The sequence below is a fragment of the Ascochyta rabiei genome, chromosome 1 (assembly GCF_004011695.2).
Source record: "Ascochyta rabiei chromosome 1, complete sequence".
Lineage (NCBI taxonomy): Eukaryota > Fungi > Ascomycota > Dothideomycetes > Pleosporales > Didymellaceae > Ascochyta > Ascochyta rabiei.
Window position 1 is genome coordinate 2755552 of NC_082405.1, and position 21093 is coordinate 2776644.

Sequence of the window (21093 nt, forward strand, 5' to 3'; positions counted from 1 at the left end):
GTGTCAAAACGTGGTCGTTGACAGTTATTTGTAGTGGAAATAAACCCATTCGACATTACGAGATACGCAGGATGCTGCCTGGCAAGCCTAGCCCTATTAAAAGGCTCAGTCTGCGCGATACTGTCATTCCCACCACTCCCATAGCATTTCAACACAGCCAGGTTGGAGACCTTCCTTTGCGTGTGAGTTCATACAGTAACATGCTCCTGAACGCTGGCTCTGAGGTCGTAGCCGTGGGATCGAGATGCCTGCAAACGGCTCCATCTGCAGCGAGCCGTCTTAACCGGGAGACAGGCGCTTACCATTTATGGAACAGATCTGCGCGACGCGCGGCCTGGCGTCGACGTCACGTCATACTAGGCAGATGAAACAAGCATTGACTGCGATTGTTTGCGAAGCTGGTCGTTGCTGCGATGTGATGCGGACTGTCAATGTACATGATGGAGTAAGTTGGTTAAGGAAAGAGCGAAAGAGGTGGAGTAAAAACAGGGGAGCGTGATGAGGATAGCAGGCTCACTCCTGCGTCAAGCTACAGGAACGGTGAAGGGCGAAGTTGCTATTTAGTTAGTTAAGTTAGAAAGCAAACAGCTCCAGTGCAGATCAGGAACGGCGCGATGTGAGATCTTTGGGCTATCATTATAGCCGCGAATGCATTCCGTAAAATTCGTATTACAAAAGTATGATCGTTGTGATCAAGGTATTCCCAACACCGTGTAACATTCCATATTCGACAGTACTAGTCTCAAGTCGAGACGTAGCGTGGTATTATCCATTCGAAAGAGGCATCCCAGCAAGGCTTTTGAAATGGTTGTCGACTCGACGTCGATGGGGTGTGCCGCTTACAAAAGACCAGCAGCGAGGGCGAGACCGCCAGCCAGGGCACCCATAGCAACGGGAGCAGCAGTGGGGGCAGCAGCACCGGAGGAGGGGGCAGCCGACGAGGCGGAAGCGCGGGCGGACGAAGCAGCGGCGCTTGCAGAGGAGCGGGCACTGGCGGCGGCGCTGGACAAAGAGGAGGCAGCAGAGCCGGTAGCAGTGGCAGCCTCAGAGCTGACGCTAGCGCTGATGGAGGCAGCAACGGAGGAGGCGCTGCTCTCGATGGAAGAGAGAGCAGAGGAAGCGCCGCCAGCGATGGAAGAGACCTGGGAGCCGAGCGAGGACTGAACGGAGGACAGAAGAGACGAGGCACCGCCTCCAGGAAGAGCAGTGGAGACCTGGCCGCCAATGGAAGAGGCAACGGAGGAGAGGAAAGACTCAACCTGGGCGGAGGCGAGGCCGGCACCGGCGATCATGGCAATGGTGGAGAAACGCATATTGAGGATTTGATTGTTGGGTAGAGTTGGGTTGGTGATTGAGTGGATGAAGGCGATGAACTGAGTTTGGTAGATGTTGGATGAAGAGAGAGGGTAAGGCAAGGCGAAGGGGCTCTTTCTTATATCGACAGCACAACATGGTCTTAGCTCCACTTTAGGGCGTCATAGCTAGACTAAAGTTCCAGCAACAACAAACGGGGCTCCCTTGCTGTAACCGCATGGCACCGCCTCCCTCCATTTCTCCTACGTAACTGCAAAGACACTCACTGGCTAGTGCCGCCACAGCGCAGCGCGCCTTACCTGTTGTGGTAATTTGATACAGCCGCGATCGGGTCTGATTGGAGCGTTCCTTGCTTACCCGTCACTTTTTGTGGGGAGCTGCATGCGAAGCTTGATCTGGGGATCAGCTCACTGACCGTGCCGGTTGTCTGGCCATGACGAACTGTTGATGCTAAGACTGCTTACGTTGCTTGGACGATGAAGGCGAGAATGTGGCCGCCGTGCACCGTTGGTCGCCTGTGGCGCATTGTTACGCGTCAAGCGGCGAAGCGCCTGCAAGTGATGGCAAAGCATTCCGACCCTGTGCTAAGCCCCGTCTGGCTGACTCCGGTCAGATCCAGGCCTTCAAGGCGTTCAATTGCCTTTTCAGAAGCCCAGTCATACCAACTGGGAAGTCTCACTGCTGTTCCTACCCAGACTGCTATTTACGGCCGTGCCAGCTACTGACTATCCAGCCAGCATGAAACAGTGAGCGTTTTCCTCCCTGGCTGGGTGCGAGATGCAAAGCTGAAGATCCACCTCATTTTGGGGACGTCGAGCCACAGCCGTGTCAAAGCTACGAGGGTGCTGCGTCGCTTGCGGCTTGTTCAAGGTTTCAAACAGCGCCGCCACTGGCAAATGTGATGTCATCGCGGCCTACACTCATTCAATGAAGGCCTCGGAAAAATTACTCTCACGAACGCAAGGATCATCCAAACGCCGAGGCGCTTTCAGGAGATTGATAATAGGAGTAAGGATATTTGCTGTCGTGGTGTCGATGGAAGTCGGCAACGTGACGACGGGCGATGCAGACTGAGGCGCTACTTTGCAGGGAAGAGCCGCCTTCCCCAGTGCCAAGGCTCCCGCCATTGCCGTCAAGCCGTGTTCCAAATCAGTCCAGCCTGCAACCGTTCACACCAATGTCCGCCAACGACTCAACATACCTTGATTTTGGAATCCCGGACCCCCACACTGTTTTAGAGTGCTTTGCTCTGATGTCATACAATATTTAAAAAGCAGCCATCTCAAGAAGGCGTGCTCGCCGGGCCGCCTGATTGCCTGGTTGCAATCTCAGTCTCGCTTCAGAATCCGACCGCCTCTGACACGGATTTATCCATCGTGGCTGTTGCTCCAACCAGGCATGCCGTTTGCATGTTGTTACTGCTGAGACGCTATCGAGACCGGCGTGCCTGCTTGCCACCTTCTTTCATGCCACCCCGAACGCACGATAGAAGACCTTTATTGCACTCCCCAACTTCAGATGCCACATTCCTTCCCGAGTTTGCTCGAGGATTTACAAAAGCTCAAACTAGCGTCCAAGGCTAGTCGCACTGCCCCTGACCTGTGGTCTCTTGCTCTGGCGTTGCGCGTCCTGTGGTTTGCCTCGTCAGTCGTCTGGATAACCTCTGCTCCACCTGCCATCAACTGTCGTTCACGGCCAAGTCTTGTGTCTGCTCCATCAAGTTCGATGTGCATTCGTCTGTTTCTACTGATTTGTCCGTGTAGCTAACTGCGACGCTCGCTGATCCCAAGCCAAAACCGCCTACAGCCTACACGTCCTGGGCTAGCTACTGCTATCGAGCCTTGATACCGGTCTGATCGCCCAAAATTCGTTGCCGGGTCGTATCCACTACAAGTGTGATGCAGTACTACGTGCTATCTTGTATGGAAGCTCTGCCATCCGTGCTCTTGCGTTTCGAAGCAGCGACCGTCCACATGCAAGCACCGAGAGTGGTTGCTTTCGCAGATTTGAGGAGACATATGGGCTGGTGCGCACTCTCTCAACGCCCTCGTGGCCCATCACAGCGTCAACGGCCGATTAAAATCGCTGTGAAGGCATCGTCGAAACCACCTGCTCTGAGCAATTACGAAGTCGAAATGCGAATTTCGTCCCGTGAATCTAAGTTGGGGCGGTGTTGCAACTCAAGCAGGCATTGCAACTATACGATTACCTTCAGACCTGACGGAAAGAGGAGCAATGGCTTGTTGAAGGCGATAGTGTGTTATAAATTACGCTCGAAGCATAGAGGGAGACATGGAGGGAGGCATGGAGGCCGCCTTTCAGGTGTTGAACCGAGGTCCACGCATCTTACACGCACGCACATGTTGTAGCGGTGTTTACCGAACCGGGTCTTGAAGATGCAACAGTGGAATCAGGATGCGCGACTCAGAGAGAGCGAGGGCTGTTTGTAAGATATTGGGCGGACATGCACGAAAAATGAGCTTCTGCATCTGTGAAGCCCCAACCCCAATTATTATGCACAATTTTGGCTCAAGCCCACGTCTTTGAGCGTTTCCTTGCATCTGAAAGGGTATTTGCAGTGAGAATTGATCTCTCATTGTGCAGAACTAGTGTGTCCGACGTCTTGCCGCAGTGAGGGCAAGGATGTTTGCGGAAGAAGCACGAGGATGTACCGGAACAGCTTTGGCAGGGCACACATGTGACAACTTGGCGTGCATCTTGAAGATCTGATAACACGCGTGGTAGAACTTGGGTGGCAGTGGCTGTCGAAGATCTATGATGTTTGTGCCTTCATGTTTCCCTCAACATATGTGATTGATATGGAGTTCTTGGGGTGAATGCTAGCCGTTGGGGTAAATGCTAGCCGGGGCAGGAAAGGAAAGAACGTGCCAAGATTGGCAGTTGGCGGGTGGAGCTTTCTTTCTTGCTACCGAGCTTTGCGCCTGCACCTCCATCACCTCCGGCCTCGACCTCAGCCTCACCTCCTGCTACACTGCCTCTGTGTAGCTCCATTTGAGACGTAGGGACACGCATACTCGGTCAAAATGCTGGCTGCTCGCTCCTTCGCTGCGCCTGCGCGCCAATGCCTGCGCCAGGCCAGAACACCCGCATTCGCACAGGTGAGCTTTTACGCTGCAGTCGACGGTTGTGGCAGACGTGTCTGCAGTCGCCGCGAGAATGCGCAAGCAGAGCAGGCTGACTGACGGTGGTGCAGTCCGCGTTCCGCTCCTACGCCTCGGCCCCCTCCGAGGTCGCCAAGTTCCAGGGCACCAAGGGCAACGACGGCAAGTACACCGTCTCGTTCATCGAGGGCGACGGTATCGGCCCCGAGATTGCGCAGTCGGTCAAGGACATCTACTCGGCCGCCAATGTGCCCATCAAGTGGGAGACGGTCGACGTCACCCCCCGCCTGAACGCCGACGGCAAGACGGTCATCCCCGACGAGGCCATTGAGAGCATCACCAAGAACTACGTTGCCCTCAAGGGTCCCCTCGCAACGCCCATCGGCAAGGGCCACGTCTCGCTCAACCTGACGCTCCGCCGCACCTTCAACCTCTTCGCCAACGTCCGTCCCTGCAGGTCCATCGAGGGCTTCAAGACCCCCTACGACAACGTCGACACCGTCTTGATCCGCGAGAACACCGAGGGCGAGTACTCCGGCATCGAGCACGTCGTTGTCGATGGCGTTGTCCAGAGTATCAAGCTCATCACCCGTGAGGCCTCTGAGCGCGTCCTGCGCTATGCTTTCCAGCACGCCCGCGACATTGGCAGGAAGAAGGTCCGCGCTGTCCACAAGGCCACCATCATGAAGATGTCCGACGGTCTCTTCCTGAGCACTGCCCGTGAGCTCTCCAAGGAGTATCCCGATATCGAGTTCGACGCCGAGCTCCTCGACAACACCTGCCTGAAGATGGTTACCGACCCTCTTCCCTACAACGACAAGGTCCTTGTCATGCCCAACTTGTACGGAGACATTCTCTCCGACATGTGCGCCGGTCTGATTGGTGGTCTTGGTCTTACCCCCTCCGGAAACATTGGTGACGAGTGCTCCATCTTCGAGGCCGTCCACGGCTCCGCCCCAGATATTGCTGGCAAGCAGCTCGCCAACCCCACTGCCCTCCTCCTCTCCTCCATCATGATGTTGCGACACATGGGCCTCAACGCTGAGGCCGCCAACATTGAGCAGGCCATCTTCAAGACCATCGCTGCTGGCAAGGTACGTTCATGACAAGACACGCCCTAAACCAAACAACATTCGCTAACAAATCGCAGTACATCACCGGTGATCTCGGCGGCAAGGCCAAGACCTACGAGTATGCCGACGCTGTCATCAAGGCGCTGAACTAGACTTGACGTGATTTATGAGCACCAGGAATGACGGGACGGTAGCGATTGCATATTTGTGGATATGTACCAGTCATTGTACATTAAGACTGCCGTTTGATATTGCTAGACAATTGATATCCGTTTGCATTTCTCCCAAAATCGCTCTTTGCATCTTATCTCATTGAACTTGATCAACACGTGACAGTGTTTTTGGGCCGACCTCGGTGCATGTCGCGTCGAGCTGTAAACTTGAGAGCCTAACGCGCCCTCATCCCATTGCCGACTCACGCGAATGAGGCATACCACATGTCTCCATGTTCGACATCTCGAATCACGAGCAGAGCCTATGCTACGCTGAAAGCAAGGACTGCCCCCATTCTCCGCACGCAACGAGATCCACCACGCTCCTCACCTGCATCCGCACCTGCACCTCCTCCACCGCCTGGCTGGACGCCCTCACCCTCCCTACGCCGTACCGCCCGCATCTTAGCATGGAGCACCAATGTCCTTGCAGGTCTATGTGCCATAACCTTTATCCGCGACAACATCCTGCGCATCGACGTGATCCGCGGAGCCTCCATGGCGCCAACCCTCTCTCCCACAGTCCACGAGACCGGCGTTGAAGACTGGGTTGTCATTGCACCGGTGCGCGAGCAGCCACCCAAAGTCCAATACAAAGAGGGGAGAGCGTACGTCGAGGACAGCGAACAGAAGGAGGGCGAAGGCGTGCGGAGGGGAGACGTTGTAACGTTTTGGAAACCGCACAGGCCTGAAGAGATCAGTATCAAGAGGGTGGTTGCGCTACCGGGGGACATTGTCTATCCTAAGCGCGGGTATGCGCTCGATCCTGAGACTGTGCGCCGGCCTCGTAGTCATAACTTGGACGGGCTGCCTGAAGCAGATGAGGATGCAATTGGTGGAGAGCTGCAAGACTTGGACCTGGGGAAGGTGGTCGTGCCGTATGGGCACGTGTGGGTCGAGGGAGACAATTGGCGCAATAGTTTTGACAGTAGGGATTTTGGACCAATTGCCAAGGGACTGATTGAAGGGCGGGCAGTGAAAATTTGGAGGGGATGGGCAGATTGGAGGGATGTTGGGGACGAGCGGGAGAAGAAAGGGAGGAGTCAAGTTGTGAGGGGTAAGGGAGAGGTACCCAAAGTGTTTCTGGAGTGATAAAAGGTACGGTCATGATTTGCCGACATCTTGTAAACGAAGGAGAGACTTGTAGTGGATCAGACTACAAGGTGCGTGTGCGTTCAATCATTGTGAGCTTATAGCACTAACGCAATCGCAGGATCATGAGCTACCGAACAAAGTCTCAATCTCCTTGCAGACGGCTTCTGTCACGCCCTTCGTGTTCTCGCTCCCTCCAAGGTCCTTGGTCTTGACGCCCCTTGCTGTCACATTCTCGACCGCCTTCATAAGTGCATCCGCAGCCTTCTCTTCGCCGACCCACCGAACCATCTCCGCTGCACTCCAGAATGCTCCAACTGGGTTTGCGATGCCCTTCCCAGCGATATCTGGCGCAGAGCCGTGGATTGGCTCAAACATCGATGGGTTGGCTCTTGTAGGATCTAGGTTGCTGGACGGCGCGATACCGATACTTCCAGACAATGCCGCGGCGAGGTCCGTCAGGATGTCGGCGTGCAGATTGGTGGCGACAATTGTGTCCATTGACTTGGGGTGCAAGACCATGCGGACAGTGATGGCATCGACCAGCATCTTCTCGGTCTTGACATCTGGATAATCTTTGGCGACTTCGTAGAAGATCTTGTCCCAGAACACCATGCCGTGCCTCATGGCATTGGACTTTGTGCAGAGGATAAGGTGCTTCTTCGGTCGAGACCGCGCAGTCTCAAATGCAAAGCGCATGATGCGTTCGGTTCCCACGCGGGTGTATACGGTGATCTCGGTTGCCATTGCGTGCGGTGCACTTTCGTTGCTTACACCGCCCTGGCCTGAGTACTCTCCCTCACTGTTCTCGCGAATGAACATCCAATCAAGATCGCCAATCTTGCATCCTTCCAGCGGACTCTTGGTTCCTTCGAGGATTCGATTTGGTCGTCTGTTGACGTACTGGTTCAGCTCTTTGCGAATCGGCAAGATCAGGTTCCAGAGGGAGATGTGGTCTGGGACGTCTGGCCAGCCAACAGCACCAAAGTAGATAGCATCAAACTTCTTGAGCTGCTCGATGCCATCGGGCGGCATGTACCAGCCTCGCTCGAGGTATTTCTTGCTGCTCCAGTCAAACGAGTGGAAGTCGAACTGGAAGCCGCCTAGGACGTCTGATAGCTTAGTGAGGACCTGAGTGGCGGCTTCGGTGATCTCCACACCGATGCCGTCACCAGGAATACAGGCGATGCGGTGGACTGTACCAATCTCGTGAACGTGGGAAGGCATGTTAATAGCTTTGGATGTGATGTCTGCGAACATCAACAACAGCTCTCACAGCTCTTCTTATACCCCCATATAGGCTATCGAATGCCACCGGACATTCAAAGACCGAACGAATCAATCAATGCTCCGGCAGTATTCGCGAGCTCCGTGATCGCTGACCATGCTTCATGGGTGATGGTGCGAGCACCCTAGGCACCCTGGAAGCTAGACCCTGGCTGCCCCGCTGTCGCGCCTCCGAGCCCCACGTTCACGCCAGAAGCCACGAAGCTCACCGCTAGACGAGACGAGACCGCCTTTCGTGCTGTTAGAGCTTCTTTCCCCAACGCCTTCTTCTCTTCCTCTCTCTACATCTCTAAGCTTCATACGCCGAATCTCACACAACTCAATACCTCTTCAATACACATCTATACACAATGGCAACTTTCTTCGATACTGTCAAGAAGAGCTGGGAGGATGTCCCCGTCGATGCCTCCAAGGACAATGCCATTTCCACCACTGAGTTCCTTGAGGCTGCCGAGAGCCTGACTACACTGTTCGGTGTGTGCTACCACTAAGTTTGTATAAGCATACCTTGCTGACCATTACCACAGATGTTCTGGGCTCGGCAGCTTTCAAGCCGGTCAAGAACGACATGTCCGGCAACGTGAAGGTACGAATTATGTTTGACAGCAGACCAGGCCGAACAAAGCTAACACGTTCCAGAAAATCCGTGATCGCCAGCTTGCTGCCCCTACCCTCTCAGAGACCCTTCAGGAGCTCGTCCTCAACGAGCTCAAGGAGAAGAAGCACACTGCCACTGAGGGCCTTGTCTGGCTCAACCGGTACGTTACTCCTTCCACCGCTTACCCCACACCACTGACATATTCAATCACAGCGGTCTCGACTTCACTGCTCAAGCCCTCCGCCACAACCTCTCCAACCCCAACAAGGAGCTCGCCGACTCGTTCCGTGACGCTTACGGCAACACCCTCAAGCCCCACCACTCGTTTGTTGTCAAGCCGCTCTTCAGCGCCGCCATGAGTGCTACACCATACAGGAAGGACTTCTACGCCAAGTTGGGCAGCGACGAGGCCAAGGTCCAGGAGCAGCTGGAGAAGTACCTGTCGGCACTGGAGAAGATTGTTGCTACATTGAACCAGTTCTTGGCCAGGAAGGAGGCTAAGTGGTAGATACGATATCATGACATGAACACAAATGGAAGTAGCCCTGGAACGCTTCCAATGAATTGAGCACATTTTTGCATGCTTTCTTACTTGCTCTGAAGTTGCTGGTACAAAGACTACCTCTGCGTACGGGAAGTTCGAGCTTGTTTGCTTTGACACCTGGGCCCCTAAATACTCTTGTACGAAGTGCTGGTCTTCCACAGAGAGGGCGCTGTGTTCTTCAATACACCCCCTCTGCTCCGCGTAATGTTGCGTCACTCCTCCTTCGTCTTACACGTTCCTCCTCTGGAACACGAATAAGGCCTCATCCTTCCCCGCAAAACTCGGCAACGGCATCCTCAGCGTCAAGACAAAAGGCTTTAGGTTCTTCTCGACCCATTGATCTACGCCCTGATCCTGAAACGCCGTGAAACCATTCTCGTTCTGCGTTCCAGCAACCACAATCGTATCCCCTTCAAACATCTTCAAGATAGGCCCAGTGAAATTTCCTGTTGCTTGCGGATACACCAGTAATAGTATCATACCGCGGCCATTATCGTTACGGCGGAGGTATTCCTTTCCATCCATCTTGATTGTATCTTCGACCCAAGTGACGCGGTATTCCGAGAGCCCGCTATCAATAGGACGAACATCAAGGGCTTTCCATTCTGGAGCAGGCAAGGGGAAATGCCGCAGCATGTACGTCCAGTACCCGTTGCCCGAACCGACGTCCAAGATTGGCAGAACAGGTTCTTTGCTTGGTTTCGAGGGCTGCGCTAGTTTTGCCAGGACGTGCAGGGCGGCGTACGAGGGCACGATGCAGCCAAAGTGGTGGTAGTAGATGGGGAGGATGTGGTGCGAGATTTTGGTGAAGCTGGTAGATGGGATGGGACCGGCCCATTCTAGCTCCTGGCATGAGTAGGTCCATAGTGAGAGGTAAGGGTTGACATGCTTGCGATCTTTTTTGGAGGGGAGCAGGCCGGCACTGGTGTTGTGAAAGCGGGAGGATAGGTGGTCGGCGACTTGTTTGCGTATGGTGTTGGCTTTTGAATTTGACTTGAAGCCATTGAGCGCTTTGGGAAGGTTGAGAGATGGATCGAAGAGAGATGTGTATGCCGTTACTTCCTCAAGTGATGGATGCTGAGGTTCGATGGGAGTGCCTGAGTCGTCGTGATACCAATTGTGCATGCCGTGCTTCCGTTTTCCTGCTATTGCTTGTTCTGTGATGTGCAGTGTGGTTTCGCCCTGAGCCCGGTAGATGTACGTATCTGACGGTGGAATGTCGAATGCTTCGCCTATGCATCGTGCCAATGGTTTGCCACTGTAAATGGGATTGAAGTTCTCGTCAGACCAATTATCAAGGAACGTCTCAGGGTCAAATGATTTGAGGGCCATGTTGCGTATGCTGCTCAGTGAGCGGCTTCAAGTTTTCGTGATACCCCACCAAAGGTTACTTCAGCTTTGCCGTGCTCCTAAGCTTCGTGCTTCAAACAGGCAAACCAGCTCTTCTGCTAGCCCAAATAAGCAGCAGTTACTTGATAGGCAATTCAACGGCTTCGGCTTGATGGTGTTTGCGAGCTGTCCATCTTAAGACGGCAATTCGCTTCCGGTGGCAGCGAGCCAATGACAGATGGCTGACACGAAACTCGTCATCGATCAGTAAGCTACAGCTGGCGCTAAGGGATCCCCGCCTCGCCCAGACGACTTAGCAATGCCTTGCTCACTTATTGCAAATGCAGGCTGAAAGGAGCAAGCCTAGCTGTAGAACCCTCTTAAGATCCTCACTAATCTCCCTCTTGGCTAACCCGTATAAAGACCGATCAAACCACCCAGCTGACAAGATCCCCACTTTCTTATGTCAGACACTACGCTACCAGAGCAGCATATATCTACTACAGCTTCTATAATTACCAAGGCATTTACCGCCCTCATCGCACTACTAGCGATCATCCTGGCGTTCTCCAGCTCCTTCCGTAACGCCATATCCTCTGCCCTCACAAAGCCCAACGTCCGCGCAATGTCTACCACCGCTGCACCCGCCAGCATGAAGATCACTAAGCGACCCTGGTCGCATCGAGGCCACGCCGACCACGACTGGCTCTATACCTACCACACCTTCTCCTTCGCATCTTACTATGACCCACGCCACGAGTCCTGGGGCCCTTTGCGCGTCATCAATGAAGATCGTGTCAAACCTGGTACAGGGTTTGGCGCACATTCGCACGCTGAATTTCTGATCTTCAGCTACATCGTAAACGGCACGCTCGAGCACAAAGACAGCATGGGCAACCTGGAGAATCTGAAGCGTGGAGAGGTGCAATTCACGAGTGCGGGAACAGGCATCAGGCATTCCGAGTACAACCGCAACAAGGATGACGAAGTGCATTTCCTGCAGATTTGGGCGAAGCCGAACAAGGGAGGTTTGAAGCCGCACTATGAGACGAAGAAGTTTAGCGATGAGCAGAAGACGGACAAGCTGTGCAGGATCATGGAGAGCACCGATCGTTTGGGTGACGAGAAACACGCTATTGGGCTACAGGCCGATTTAAGCATGGATGCGAGTATTCTTTCACCGGGCAAGAAGGTTACTCATGAGGTTGTTGCTGAGGGCCCGAGGAAGTTGTTTGCGCAGGTCATCATGGGCAAGAGGGCGCAGCCAAAGTCTGGTGGTGCACAGATCAAGATTGGCGAGACGGTGATTGGAGAAGGGGATGGTGCGTATATCGACGGTGTGAAGGGGCCGCTGAGCATCGAGATTGAAAGTGTAGGGGACAAGCCGGCTGAATTCTTGCTGTTCGATATGGGTCCCGAACAGCAGTGAGGCACACCAGGTCGAGACATGAGCGTAGGTTTTCAGTAGCGCAAAATATAGTTATCAGCAATAGACTGTACCATCTATAAGAATTTTGAACTGCAACAAGCTAATACTCGGCAGCTAACATCTTCGTAGAGAGGAAGTGAATATTTTGAATTCAAACAAGGGGAATGAAGCATTACTGGCTAACAACGCTGAGTTAGTCCATGGGCGGAATGTTGTGATCGCACTTGGTTGCCTTTGGACACAATGCAGGAATTTCGTAGCCTATATGAATAAAACCCTCTGAAATCTCCTTGTACACAAACAAACTTGTCAGGCTTTTATCTAAACCAGCGGAAACATGAATGCTGTCATCATTCTCGTCATACTTACGACACTTGCTCAAGCAGGTCTTATACCAACCTTGCCACCAATCTTAGGTCGTGATGAGTTTCAGAACAGCGCATTGCATGTTTCCGCAGGCCGGAATGCAATGTTGGTAAGCGACAAGCCTACGCAAGACTACAACACGGTTCAGTATCGTGCCTACATTGCATTTCTGGTGCTTGGCATCGTACTGGCTGTGTTGTTCCTACCCGTCGTTCTGAGCCGCAGCATCGTTGGTTGGTATTGCAAGGAGCAGGAAAAGAAGAAGGTCCAGCAGCGGAACGTCGATATGGAAACGGCGACCGCACAGATGCGTGCTATGACACAGCCGGAAGTTGTGCACTTGCGTCCTGAGCGAGCGGGTTAAGTAGATACAAAATAGCAACGAAGTGATACGCCACGAGCCGTGAATGGCAAAAAGCGAATGAACAGTCTTGACGATAAGCTATATCTTCACTGACATGGTAATCCTGAAAGAGTGCTAATGCAAATCCAAGCTACTCTTGTGCTTGATCGCTTGGTCCGTTGAAGCAGCGACGCATATGCAGCGTTGTGCAGACGTTCTGCCAAGAGAGAATGATTCGAGACCTGCCTACACAAGCAGAGACTCGGCTACGATAGATCTGAGACCGCTGTGCTGTTTTCCTGGATGGAGTGAAGGATCAAGCTAAGCGCTCACGAACGCCTACTTGTTCGGGTGATATTTGCTCTTGACATACTCTGCTGAACTAGACATGGAAAAGCCGAAATTTAGGCATTCTTGGTGATGGATGAGGAAGATATAAGCTGCAGGGATGGAGCTGGGTTGCACACAGCCAAGCACGCTAAGGCGACTCAAGCTACCGGTAATCCACCAACGCGGCTTCCCTCCCATCCTTCTCTTGTCATTCCGCATCCTTAGGCCATCCTCTCCACCGCACAGTGATCAATTGCGAGCGCGTTCAGACATCAAGATGCTACCGGAAAAGAATTCAGGTCTACCTTCGAATCAACACGGATGCTTAGAAACATCGTTGGCCAGAAGATTCGTATCGTGACTGTCTAGCGCCCCGAATCTAGATTCAGATTGAATAAGATGAAGCACAAGCCTGTGGAGCAACGCGGCTGAGGAGGGCAAAACTCTGCAGGGCTATCGCGTGGTTCGTCTCACATGACCATGCAGTGCTCGAAAGACGTCGCGCCAATTCTGTTTGGTCGCGATGTCCGACGACCACGCCATCGGCAGGATCTGATAAGATTAGTTCATCAAAGCTAAGCTATTGACGGCTAGCAGTATGAGGCCTCCTGCAGCCGTCACCACATTTCAAGCTCTAGCCCAGGCCGGGAAACCAACCAAGCAATGAGTTGAAAGTATTGAGCATTTGTCGAGCGGTACGCTGCCCCGTAAATCGGATGCAGGATGTTGGACATATTTAGACTTCTTCCTCGCATATCGTTTCCTGCAGTCCGACATCATGGCAGCAAACATGGATCCCATTAACAGTGCCCTCGATATCACTGAGATCAGTCATGAAACCAAGAGGGAAATGAGCACTTTTGACGTCGACGAAGACGATGCCATCCGCAAGGTTGAGGAAGCCATAACCGTCGACCCTAATGCTCAACAGGGTATCAGGAATGTCGAAGCTGTTACTTTGACCTGGACGAAAACTTCGCTAGCATGTGCCTTTGCATGGTAAGACACCAAACTCCATCAAGAGACCACGACTGATAGTATTGATGAAGCATGTGGATGCTCTATCTCACGAATGCCTTCCAGTCGTCCATCACCAGCAACCTCACACCATACGTCACCAGCGAATTCGAGGAACACTCGCTTCTCACAGTCATCAACATTGTCGCGAACTCAATGGCCGCAGCTGTCTACATTCCAACTGCCAAGTTGCTCGATCTCTGGGGCCGCGCTGAAGGTTTCTGTATCATGGTCTGTTTCGCTACGCTCGGACTCATCTTGATGGCCGTCTGTAAGAGCCTTTACACCTTCTGTGCTGCTCAAGTATTCTACACCATCGGTTTTGGTGGTATGATCTACTGTGTGGATGTCATCACCGCAGACGCCTCGAGTCTGAAACACCGAGGACTGGCCTTTGCTTTCACATCCTCGCCATACATCATCACTGCCTTTGCGGGACCCAAATCTGCGGAAGGGTTCTACAACAACGTCAAGAACTGGCGTTGGGGCTTCGGTGCTTTTGCCATCATCGTGCCGTTTGTAGCGGCGCCTCTGTTCATCATCTTGAAGTTGAACTTGAGGAAGGCAAAGCGTGAAGGTGTGCTTGCACGCGAGAAGAGCGGCCGAAACCTCTTCCAGAGTATCGTCTTCTACATTCGAGAGTTCGATGGTAAGTACAGCCGCCCATGCCAGTAGAGCCCAGCTAACGAGATATTAGCACCTGGATCATTCCTCCTCGCCTGTGGTCTCATCATCTTCCTCCTTCCCTTCACGCTTGCGGATTCCGCTCCGAATGGATGGAGTACCGGTTATATCATCGCGATGTTAATAGTTGGATTTGTCCTTCTAGTCCTGTTTGGTCTTCACGAACGCTTCACAGCCCAGGTCCCTTTCCTGCCGTTCAGCCTTCTATTGAATCGATCAGTCGTCGGCGCCTGTCTGCTGTCCTTCACCTACCAGATCTCGTACTACGCCTGGAACAGCTACTTCACCTCATTCTTGCAGGTTGTAAGCAACCTCACTATCGCCGAAGCCGGATATGTCTCATCAACATTCGACGTTCTCTCTGGTTTCCTGCTTCTCATCTGTGGTTTCATCATCAGCAAGACAGGTCGTTTCAGATGGTTGCTGTTCATTGCCATTCCTTTCTACCTCCTTGGGCAAGGTCTGATGATTCATTTCCGTCAACCAAACACTAGCGTTGGCTACCTCATCATGTGTCAAGTTTTCATCGCTATCGGAGGCAGTATTATCATCCTTTGCGAACAGCTTGCTGTTATGGCTGCTGCTGATCACCAGCACATTGCCCCAGTACTGGCTCTGCTCAACATTTTTGGTTGGCTTGGCGGTGCCGTCGGCAACACAATTTCAGGTGCTATCTGGACCAATTCCTTCCCGCAGGCTTTGGCAAGGATGTTGCCTGAAGAGGAGCTCGAGAACATTGACTCGATCTACGGCGATCTTACCGTTCAGCTGAGCTACGAGAGGGGGTCACCTACACGAATGGCGATTGAGCAGGCGTACGGTATCGCGCAGAAGAGGATGCTCGTCGCAGGCACATGCATCATGTGCTTGACTCTTATCTGGATTGTGTTGATCAAGAACCACAACGTCGCAAAGATGCAGCAGACCAAGGGTCGTGTTTTCTAGAAAATTCGTACCCAGGTCAACCTTTGCTAAGACAGATCGGGGTCCTTCATCAATGGTACTTTTGGGCAACTTTCAGAGGCTTCAGGTAGCAGCATACCAAGATCTCTCCAACTATTTTTTGCGAATTGCATGAATTGCCCTCGCATAGTCAAGAAATCCAATGGTGACCGCAAACTAAACAAGATTGGAACTCAGTACTCACTCATCGGTATCGACCCTCGAGGTATCGCTAATAGCGGACCCTCCAGCGACTACTTTCCCGAATCCTCCCTATGTTGCTCGTAACTATTTTCTTGCCGAGATTTGCACGCCGCCCGATGTCACATCTGACGATGCACTACATTAAAACCACGCATATATGCGTGGCTACGGCAAGTGGTGCTCGAGTGTCTATGCTGTAAAAGGCACATCAAAGTATGCAGGCACTGTCGCTACGGCTCAGGATATGCTTCATTACATCAAGCTTCGTGCGAAGAGCAAAGGTGAACCACCTGAAGAGGCAAAGCTGTGGTACTACGGCATCAGTTACGGCACAGTTCTTGGAAGCACATTTGCTAGCTTGTACCCCGACCGAATCGAACGCATGATCATCGACGGTGTCATGAATTTAGAAGACCACTTTAACGGCGGATGGGAAAAGTCCATTGTCGACAACGACGAAGCTTCACGATATTTCTTCAAGCGTTGCTTCGAAGCAAGTCCAAGGCTCTGCCAGTCCCACCAGAATGCTACCAACTCTTCCTGTCAGCATGCGACTTGATCCTATTACACCGCTTCCAGCAGCAAAGAAAATGCATTATCTGTTTCCAGGCTCAGGACTTCTCGTGGGAAACAACAGCGGCGTAGGTTTTCACTATTCGGTATCAAATCTGCAAAGTAACAAAGACTGATGGTTTTCTACAGCACCGCGCACATTTCCAAAATTCCAAATGTCTGACCAAGTACGAGAAGCAGTACATGCTTGATGGCACACTACCCCACCCGACACAACTTGCTCGGTTGATCAACCGAATCCATTCCTGGCCGTTGCAAGGCAAGCCAACTCTACTATGGAAGAATCGTAGAAGCATCGGGCATCTTATGAGACAACTAAACTCTGTATAGCTCGACAGTTGGTAGATTCTTGCGACCCTCACCTACATTGTGCTGCTTGAAGAGCCTACCATCCCGCTGTGCACCTCCCTCAATATCCTCTACAAGATCACCGCCCGTCCATGACTCCTCCTCCTCCTTTGGCAGCCTCTCTACGGCCACTTTATTCCCAGTCCCTTCACCCACCGTTATATCTTTTCCCCAGGTCTCATGCCGGATACAATGCAACCCGACCTCCACTACCAACAATCTACGCTCAATGTCGACTGTGCTGTTTTCGTCCAGCCCTTAGATCGTGGGGTCATCATCTGTAGCAAAGCTGTTGCAAGCAAGCTTATAGGTTCTCCTCACGCTTGCGATTAGTTTCTTCGTGCCTATTATACCTTCTGCTAGTGCGCTATCCGGCGGAGTGTTTTCCGCTCGTGATTTTTGACAAGTGCAGTCAGCTTGGCTTCTTCTTCTTCTTCTTCTTTTTCTTCTTCTTCTTCTTCAAGGCGTGCCTCTAGCTTGGAAAATTTCTCTCGGGTTTGGAAAGGGCGAGTTCTGATCTGCCTGCGGGCGTTGTTGGCTTCTTGCTCAGTTGCCGTGAAAGGCGAGGGGAGTTCTGAGGAGGGGCTGGAGATGGTGTCAGTAGTGATTGAGGCGAAGAATTCAAAGTATGATAGCATAAGGGCTATCGCTAGATGTCATGTGTGCTCATCTAGTTGGGATGTATTGTTTACTATAAGAAGTGGCAGGTGACTTACAGCAATCAACCTTGCTGTCACATTTGCTGAACGGGTCCTTCTAGGTGGAAAACAGCTTAATTTGGCACCGAATATGAATTGCTGGTTCTTCCGATACGATGTTCCGTGACTTTGATCAACTAACTCAACCTCGAACCTCTTTCACCTTTTCTGTCCACATTTCAACCGTAGCAAATAGTTTTCCTTAGCATGTAAGACACTGAAGCGACAATGAATAGCAGGGCAATATGTAAGGTCTCTTTCCAAGGAAAATAGAACGGCTAGGGCGGAGAACTGAATGCTACAGCAAAACTCAGGAGAGATATAAGTGTGTGAGGCACTAAATGTAAAGCGATTGAGTTGACTGATAAAAACGACACATTTATTTAAGAGCATACAGCAATCTTCATCAAAAGCAATCCAACTCCCTTCCTACCCCGTCTCATCTCCTCACCTCAGCCTCAATACCCAACATCGCATCATTCGCTATCCTAAGACGCCTCCTAACCTCCTCATCCCACTCCAAGCTCTCATTATGAAAGACCGCCAAAGCGCATTCCCACTCGCACCTAGCTACCTCCACAACCTCTTTCTCAGCTTGCATCTGCTTTTCCAGCTCTTGTTTCTTCAAGGGTCGCTTCTCGGCATAGATATCCTGCATCAGCTTCTCTAGCTTTTCCTCGTGCTTTGCGATTCGCACTTCGAGGTATTTAAGCTCTCGTGAGAGATCGGATTTTTCTTCGTCGAAAGGCGCTTCAGGGGTGGGGATGATATCAGAGGCTTGAGTCATGTTTGGGTGGAGGGTGTAGAGAGGAGCGTTGTGGGGTATGGGTAGTGAGCAGATTCGAGGCTTACATATATTGGTTAGGCTTGTTGTGCTTTTGGATCAGCAGACACATGATGTGTTCAGGTGGTGGCTAAGTAACAAACAGATATAGTCTGCCATGCTTGGAGGGTGTCAGAGTTATTGCGATAGAGGGGTGAGATTTGTACTTGACATCTGGAGTGAGTGTGATGTATGGGAACCCGCTAGAAAAGTCAACAGAGTACATGTAGCGCATAAGGCAGTAGCAGCAAAAGAAGTTAAATGCAAGTTCTCGTTCCTGTTGACTATAATTGACTCACACGCCAAGCTAAGGCTGTCTATTCTTCCTCAACCTCAACGTCCTCAAATGAGATACTTTTCAATTCCACACCAGCTTCATTCAGCTGCTTCTCCACCGTATCACAGATCTTCCTTCTCGCCTTCTCATGCCTCTCAACGGCTTCTTTCTGCCAGTCCGAGAGTGCGTCCTCATACCGTTCCTTCGCGGCGAAGTACTTCTTCTTCCTGCTTTCGATCTCGGCTTGCGTGTTCGCCGGAATCTTCTTCACATTATTGGTTTTCTCATCGAGGCTGTACAGTGCCCGACCATGTTTCTCTATCTGGGCAAGGATACGTTCAAGCTTGCCAACCATGTGCTGGCGCCGGGTTGCGTAGTCAAGTTCCGCCATTTCAGTGAAGATGTGCAACGTGGTAAGACGGATTTGAATTGATATTAGAAGGCTGCCAATGGAACACTATATACACCATTAGGATTCGCGACTGTGGTCACATGCTGCTTGAAAGCGCACCATAGATGACGTGGGTTACAAACGATCACGCAAGCTTGTAAGCGCGACAGATACCATGTGCTCTTCTTCGTGGTAGCTACACACGTGAAACTCCTCCAATTGGCCAGCTCGATCCTACTCCTGATCATGCTCCCGGTATCGTGTATCCAACCGCCACTGAATAAACTTCAAACGTCCAGTTTGAGTACTCAGCACATCAACATTGGCCATTACTTTCTCTGCCCTAGCAGTAATTTGATACCACCCACACTCATAGTTCTCCGGGACATCAGATAACTGAGGACCCCTCGTTGAATGAGAGTTGTAGTCGCCAGAAGTGTCGAAAACGTAGTCGTCTGGCATATCATAGATGGGGTTTGGCAGCAGCATATTTTTGAGATGGCAGCTTGAAGTTTGTTGCGTAAGTCTGGAGCAAGCCAAGGAATTTCAGAGCGTCTGTGCAGTGAAATGAAGTCCTTGTGTTTTCGTTGTTTAGCATGAGGGGTGAATTCAGGAAGGAAGAAGATTAATGAAATGGACAAAGAGTTTTATAGAGTAGAACAGGCTACCTAATTCACCAGTGGGGGTATTCACGTTCGTGGGGCGTGAATGCAGAAATGTGAAGTGGAAACTTTATTCATTCAATGCCACCAACACCTAGTATCTTCGGTGGATATCATACACGTATTCAACATAAATCATCATACATGTTCAATGTTTTGCCGCCTCCTTGACGTGCGGCTCCTTGGCCCGCTCGGCAATAAGCTCCGCCTCATCGTGAATCTTGTCAAGAATGTGATCTGGCAGCGCATCCTTGGCTCTTTGGTCAGGCGTGCCCGTAGTAGCCTTTTCTTGCTCAATCTTCTGCTCCATCAGCTTCTCCTTCTTTTCGATCGAGCTCTCGACTTGCTCGACCGCACGCTCAATCTCCACCTCCATGTCTGGCAAATCAAACTGCTCGGCGATCAGCTTGCCGTTCCAGCGCTGCAGCACCATGACATCTTCGCTCTCGTTGTTGGTTTGCTGATGCACCACCCCAGAGACTTTGTCAGCCTCGTCTTCGGTAGGGCGCGGGGCAGCACGCGAGATCTTGCGGGTGGGGTACATGAGACCGGCCGTGTATGCTTCGTCAAGGGCCCATGAAGGGTTCGGCTTGGGCTGGTTGTGTTTGAGGAGGAATTCGAGGTACTTGGAGCCGGTGAGTGCTGCGAACGTTAGCTCATGAAACAGGCAAGGCACGGTGGATAAGTCACCCTTCCAATGTGACCAGGCGCGGTACAAGACATAAAAGAACGGCAGGTTGGGGATGACGGGCACCAGCATGAAGGGTGCGGTGAAGGGCATGAGGACGACGCTCCATATCAGCTTGCTGCGGTGCATGCCCTGCCGCTCTTGCGCCAGCTTGGTCAGGATCTCAGTCACTCTCTCCTGCTTGAGATAGCGTCCAGGGAAGAGGATCTCGTGCTTGGCCTTGCCCTCGATGATGTCTTGCTTGCGTCGGTCGGTCAGCGTGGGCAGGGTCTTGAGGCCCCATTCTTCGTAGGGAATGCGCTTCAGCGCGTGGTTGCCGTAGAAGGTGACCTTCTTCTTCCAGTTGCCGACGGCCTTTTCGTCCTTTTCCCAGGCGGCCCAGGTCTCGTTGGCCTTGAGGGTGACCTTGTCGAGGATGGAGCGGTCCTTGGGGGCTTTCTCATGCAGCTTCTCGCAGTAAACGAGCGAGCGACGCGTCGAAATGGGCAGCAGGAAGAGGCGCATCGTGGACTGCCTGTTTGGGAAGGAGCAAGTGGAGGTCGCAGGGAAGGCGCGTTAGGTAAGCGCACAGTGGCGCGGGCGGTGATGCAAGACTCAAACCAAAGCTTGGTGAGACATGTTTCTTCGCGCCGAGTCGCGTGGCAGGTTTTGATATGGCTGACGCGGTCACTGCAGAGGCGAGAGCTGGGACTTGCGTGCGCAGCTGTAAGGCTGTGCTGGGCGGGCGATTACATCAGAGTGCAGCGC

At 52.2% G+C, this 21093-nt stretch overlaps 13 protein-coding genes across 13 annotated transcripts, besides 3 other annotated features; 7 read left to right on the plus strand and 6 right to left on the minus strand.

Moving 5' to 3' along the window:
* Window positions 1-839: 839 nt before the first annotated feature.
* On the minus strand, window positions 840-1313 carry EKO05_0000814 (uncharacterized protein; the record flags this gene model as incomplete). Its single annotated transcript, XM_038944803.1, has 1 exon — window positions 840-1313. The coding sequence occupies one exon, from the start codon at window positions 1311-1313 to the stop codon at window positions 840-842; it is 474 nt and encodes a 157-aa protein (XP_038803358.1).
* A 2942-nt stretch (window positions 1314-4255) lies between these two features.
* Window positions 4256-4298: a tandem repeat.
* A 60-nt stretch (window positions 4299-4358) lies between these two features.
* On the plus strand, window positions 4359-5661 carry EKO05_0000815 (Isocitrate dehydrogenase (NAD(+)); the record flags this gene model as incomplete). Its single annotated transcript, XM_038936757.1, has 3 exons — window positions 4359-4433; window positions 4529-5530; window positions 5587-5661. The coding sequence occupies 3 exons, from the start codon at window positions 4359-4361 to the stop codon at window positions 5659-5661; spliced, it is 1152 nt and encodes a 383-aa protein (XP_038803359.1).
* A 285-nt stretch (window positions 5662-5946) lies between these two features.
* EKO05_0000816 (uncharacterized protein) lies at window positions 5947-6813 on the plus strand (the record flags this gene model as incomplete). Its single annotated transcript, XM_038944804.1, has 1 exon — window positions 5947-6813. One exon carries the CDS (start codon window positions 5947-5949, stop codon window positions 6811-6813), a length of 867 nt encoding a protein of 288 aa, XP_038803360.1.
* Window positions 6044-6085: a tandem repeat.
* A 123-nt stretch (window positions 6814-6936) lies between the features above and the next one.
* EKO05_0000817 (uncharacterized protein) lies at window positions 6937-8040 on the minus strand (the record flags this gene model as incomplete). Its single annotated transcript, XM_038944805.2, has 1 exon — window positions 6937-8040. The coding sequence occupies one exon, from the start codon at window positions 8038-8040 to the stop codon at window positions 6937-6939; it is 1104 nt and encodes a 367-aa protein (XP_038803361.2).
* Window positions 8041-8450: 410 nt separating this feature from the next.
* Window positions 8451-9206, plus strand: EKO05_0000818 (uncharacterized protein; the record flags this gene model as incomplete). The annotated part of the gene is made up of 4 exons (XM_038936722.1): window positions 8451-8574; window positions 8628-8686; window positions 8740-8858; window positions 8912-9206. The coding sequence occupies 4 exons, from the start codon at window positions 8451-8453 to the stop codon at window positions 9204-9206; spliced, it is 597 nt and encodes a 198-aa protein (XP_038803362.1).
* A 264-nt stretch (window positions 9207-9470) lies between these two features.
* Window positions 9471-10574, minus strand: EKO05_0000819 (uncharacterized protein; the record flags this gene model as incomplete). The annotated part of the gene is made up of 1 exon (XM_038944806.1): window positions 9471-10574. The coding sequence occupies one exon, from the start codon at window positions 10572-10574 to the stop codon at window positions 9471-9473; it is 1104 nt and encodes a 367-aa protein (XP_038803363.1).
* Window positions 10575-11034: 460 nt separating this feature from the next.
* Window positions 11035-12000, plus strand: EKO05_0000820 (uncharacterized protein; the record flags this gene model as incomplete). Its single annotated transcript, XM_038944807.1, has 1 exon — window positions 11035-12000. One exon carries the CDS (start codon window positions 11035-11037, stop codon window positions 11998-12000), a length of 966 nt encoding a protein of 321 aa, XP_038803364.1.
* Window positions 12001-12337: 337 nt separating this feature from the next.
* On the plus strand, window positions 12338-12730 carry EKO05_0000821 (uncharacterized protein; the record flags this gene model as incomplete). The annotated part of the gene is made up of 1 exon (XM_038944808.1): window positions 12338-12730. The coding sequence occupies one exon, from the start codon at window positions 12338-12340 to the stop codon at window positions 12728-12730; it is 393 nt and encodes a 130-aa protein (XP_038803365.1).
* A 1087-nt stretch (window positions 12731-13817) lies between these two features.
* EKO05_0000822 (uncharacterized protein) lies at window positions 13818-15685 on the plus strand (the record flags this gene model as incomplete). The annotated part of the gene is made up of 3 exons (XM_038936839.1): window positions 13818-14038; window positions 14089-14705; window positions 14754-15685. The coding sequence occupies 3 exons, from the start codon at window positions 13818-13820 to the stop codon at window positions 15683-15685; spliced, it is 1770 nt and encodes a 589-aa protein (XP_038803366.1).
* Window positions 15686-16043: 358 nt separating this feature from the next.
* Window positions 16044-16445, plus strand: EKO05_0000823 (uncharacterized protein; the record flags this gene model as incomplete). Its single annotated transcript, XM_038944809.1, has 1 exon — window positions 16044-16445. One exon carries the CDS (start codon window positions 16044-16046, stop codon window positions 16443-16445), a length of 402 nt encoding a protein of 133 aa, XP_038803367.1.
* Window positions 16446-17228: 783 nt separating this feature from the next.
* Window positions 17229-17268: a tandem repeat.
* Window positions 17269-17944: 676 nt separating this feature from the next.
* Window positions 17945-18292, minus strand: EKO05_0000824 (uncharacterized protein; the record flags this gene model as incomplete). Its single annotated transcript, XM_038936547.2, has 1 exon — window positions 17945-18292. The coding sequence occupies one exon, from the start codon at window positions 18290-18292 to the stop codon at window positions 17945-17947; it is 348 nt and encodes a 115-aa protein (XP_038803368.2).
* A 353-nt stretch (window positions 18293-18645) lies between these two features.
* EKO05_0000825 (uncharacterized protein) lies at window positions 18646-18996 on the minus strand (the record flags this gene model as incomplete). The annotated part of the gene is made up of 1 exon (XM_038944810.1): window positions 18646-18996. One exon carries the CDS (start codon window positions 18994-18996, stop codon window positions 18646-18648), a length of 351 nt encoding a protein of 116 aa, XP_038803369.1.
* An 810-nt stretch (window positions 18997-19806) lies between these two features.
* On the minus strand, window positions 19807-20850 carry EKO05_0000826 (uncharacterized protein; the record flags this gene model as incomplete). Its single annotated transcript, XM_059635505.1, has 2 exons — window positions 19807-20300; window positions 20349-20850. 2 exons carry the CDS (start codon window positions 20848-20850, stop codon window positions 19807-19809), a joined length of 996 nt encoding a protein of 331 aa, XP_059491488.1.
* Window positions 20851-21093: the final 243 nt, after the last annotated feature.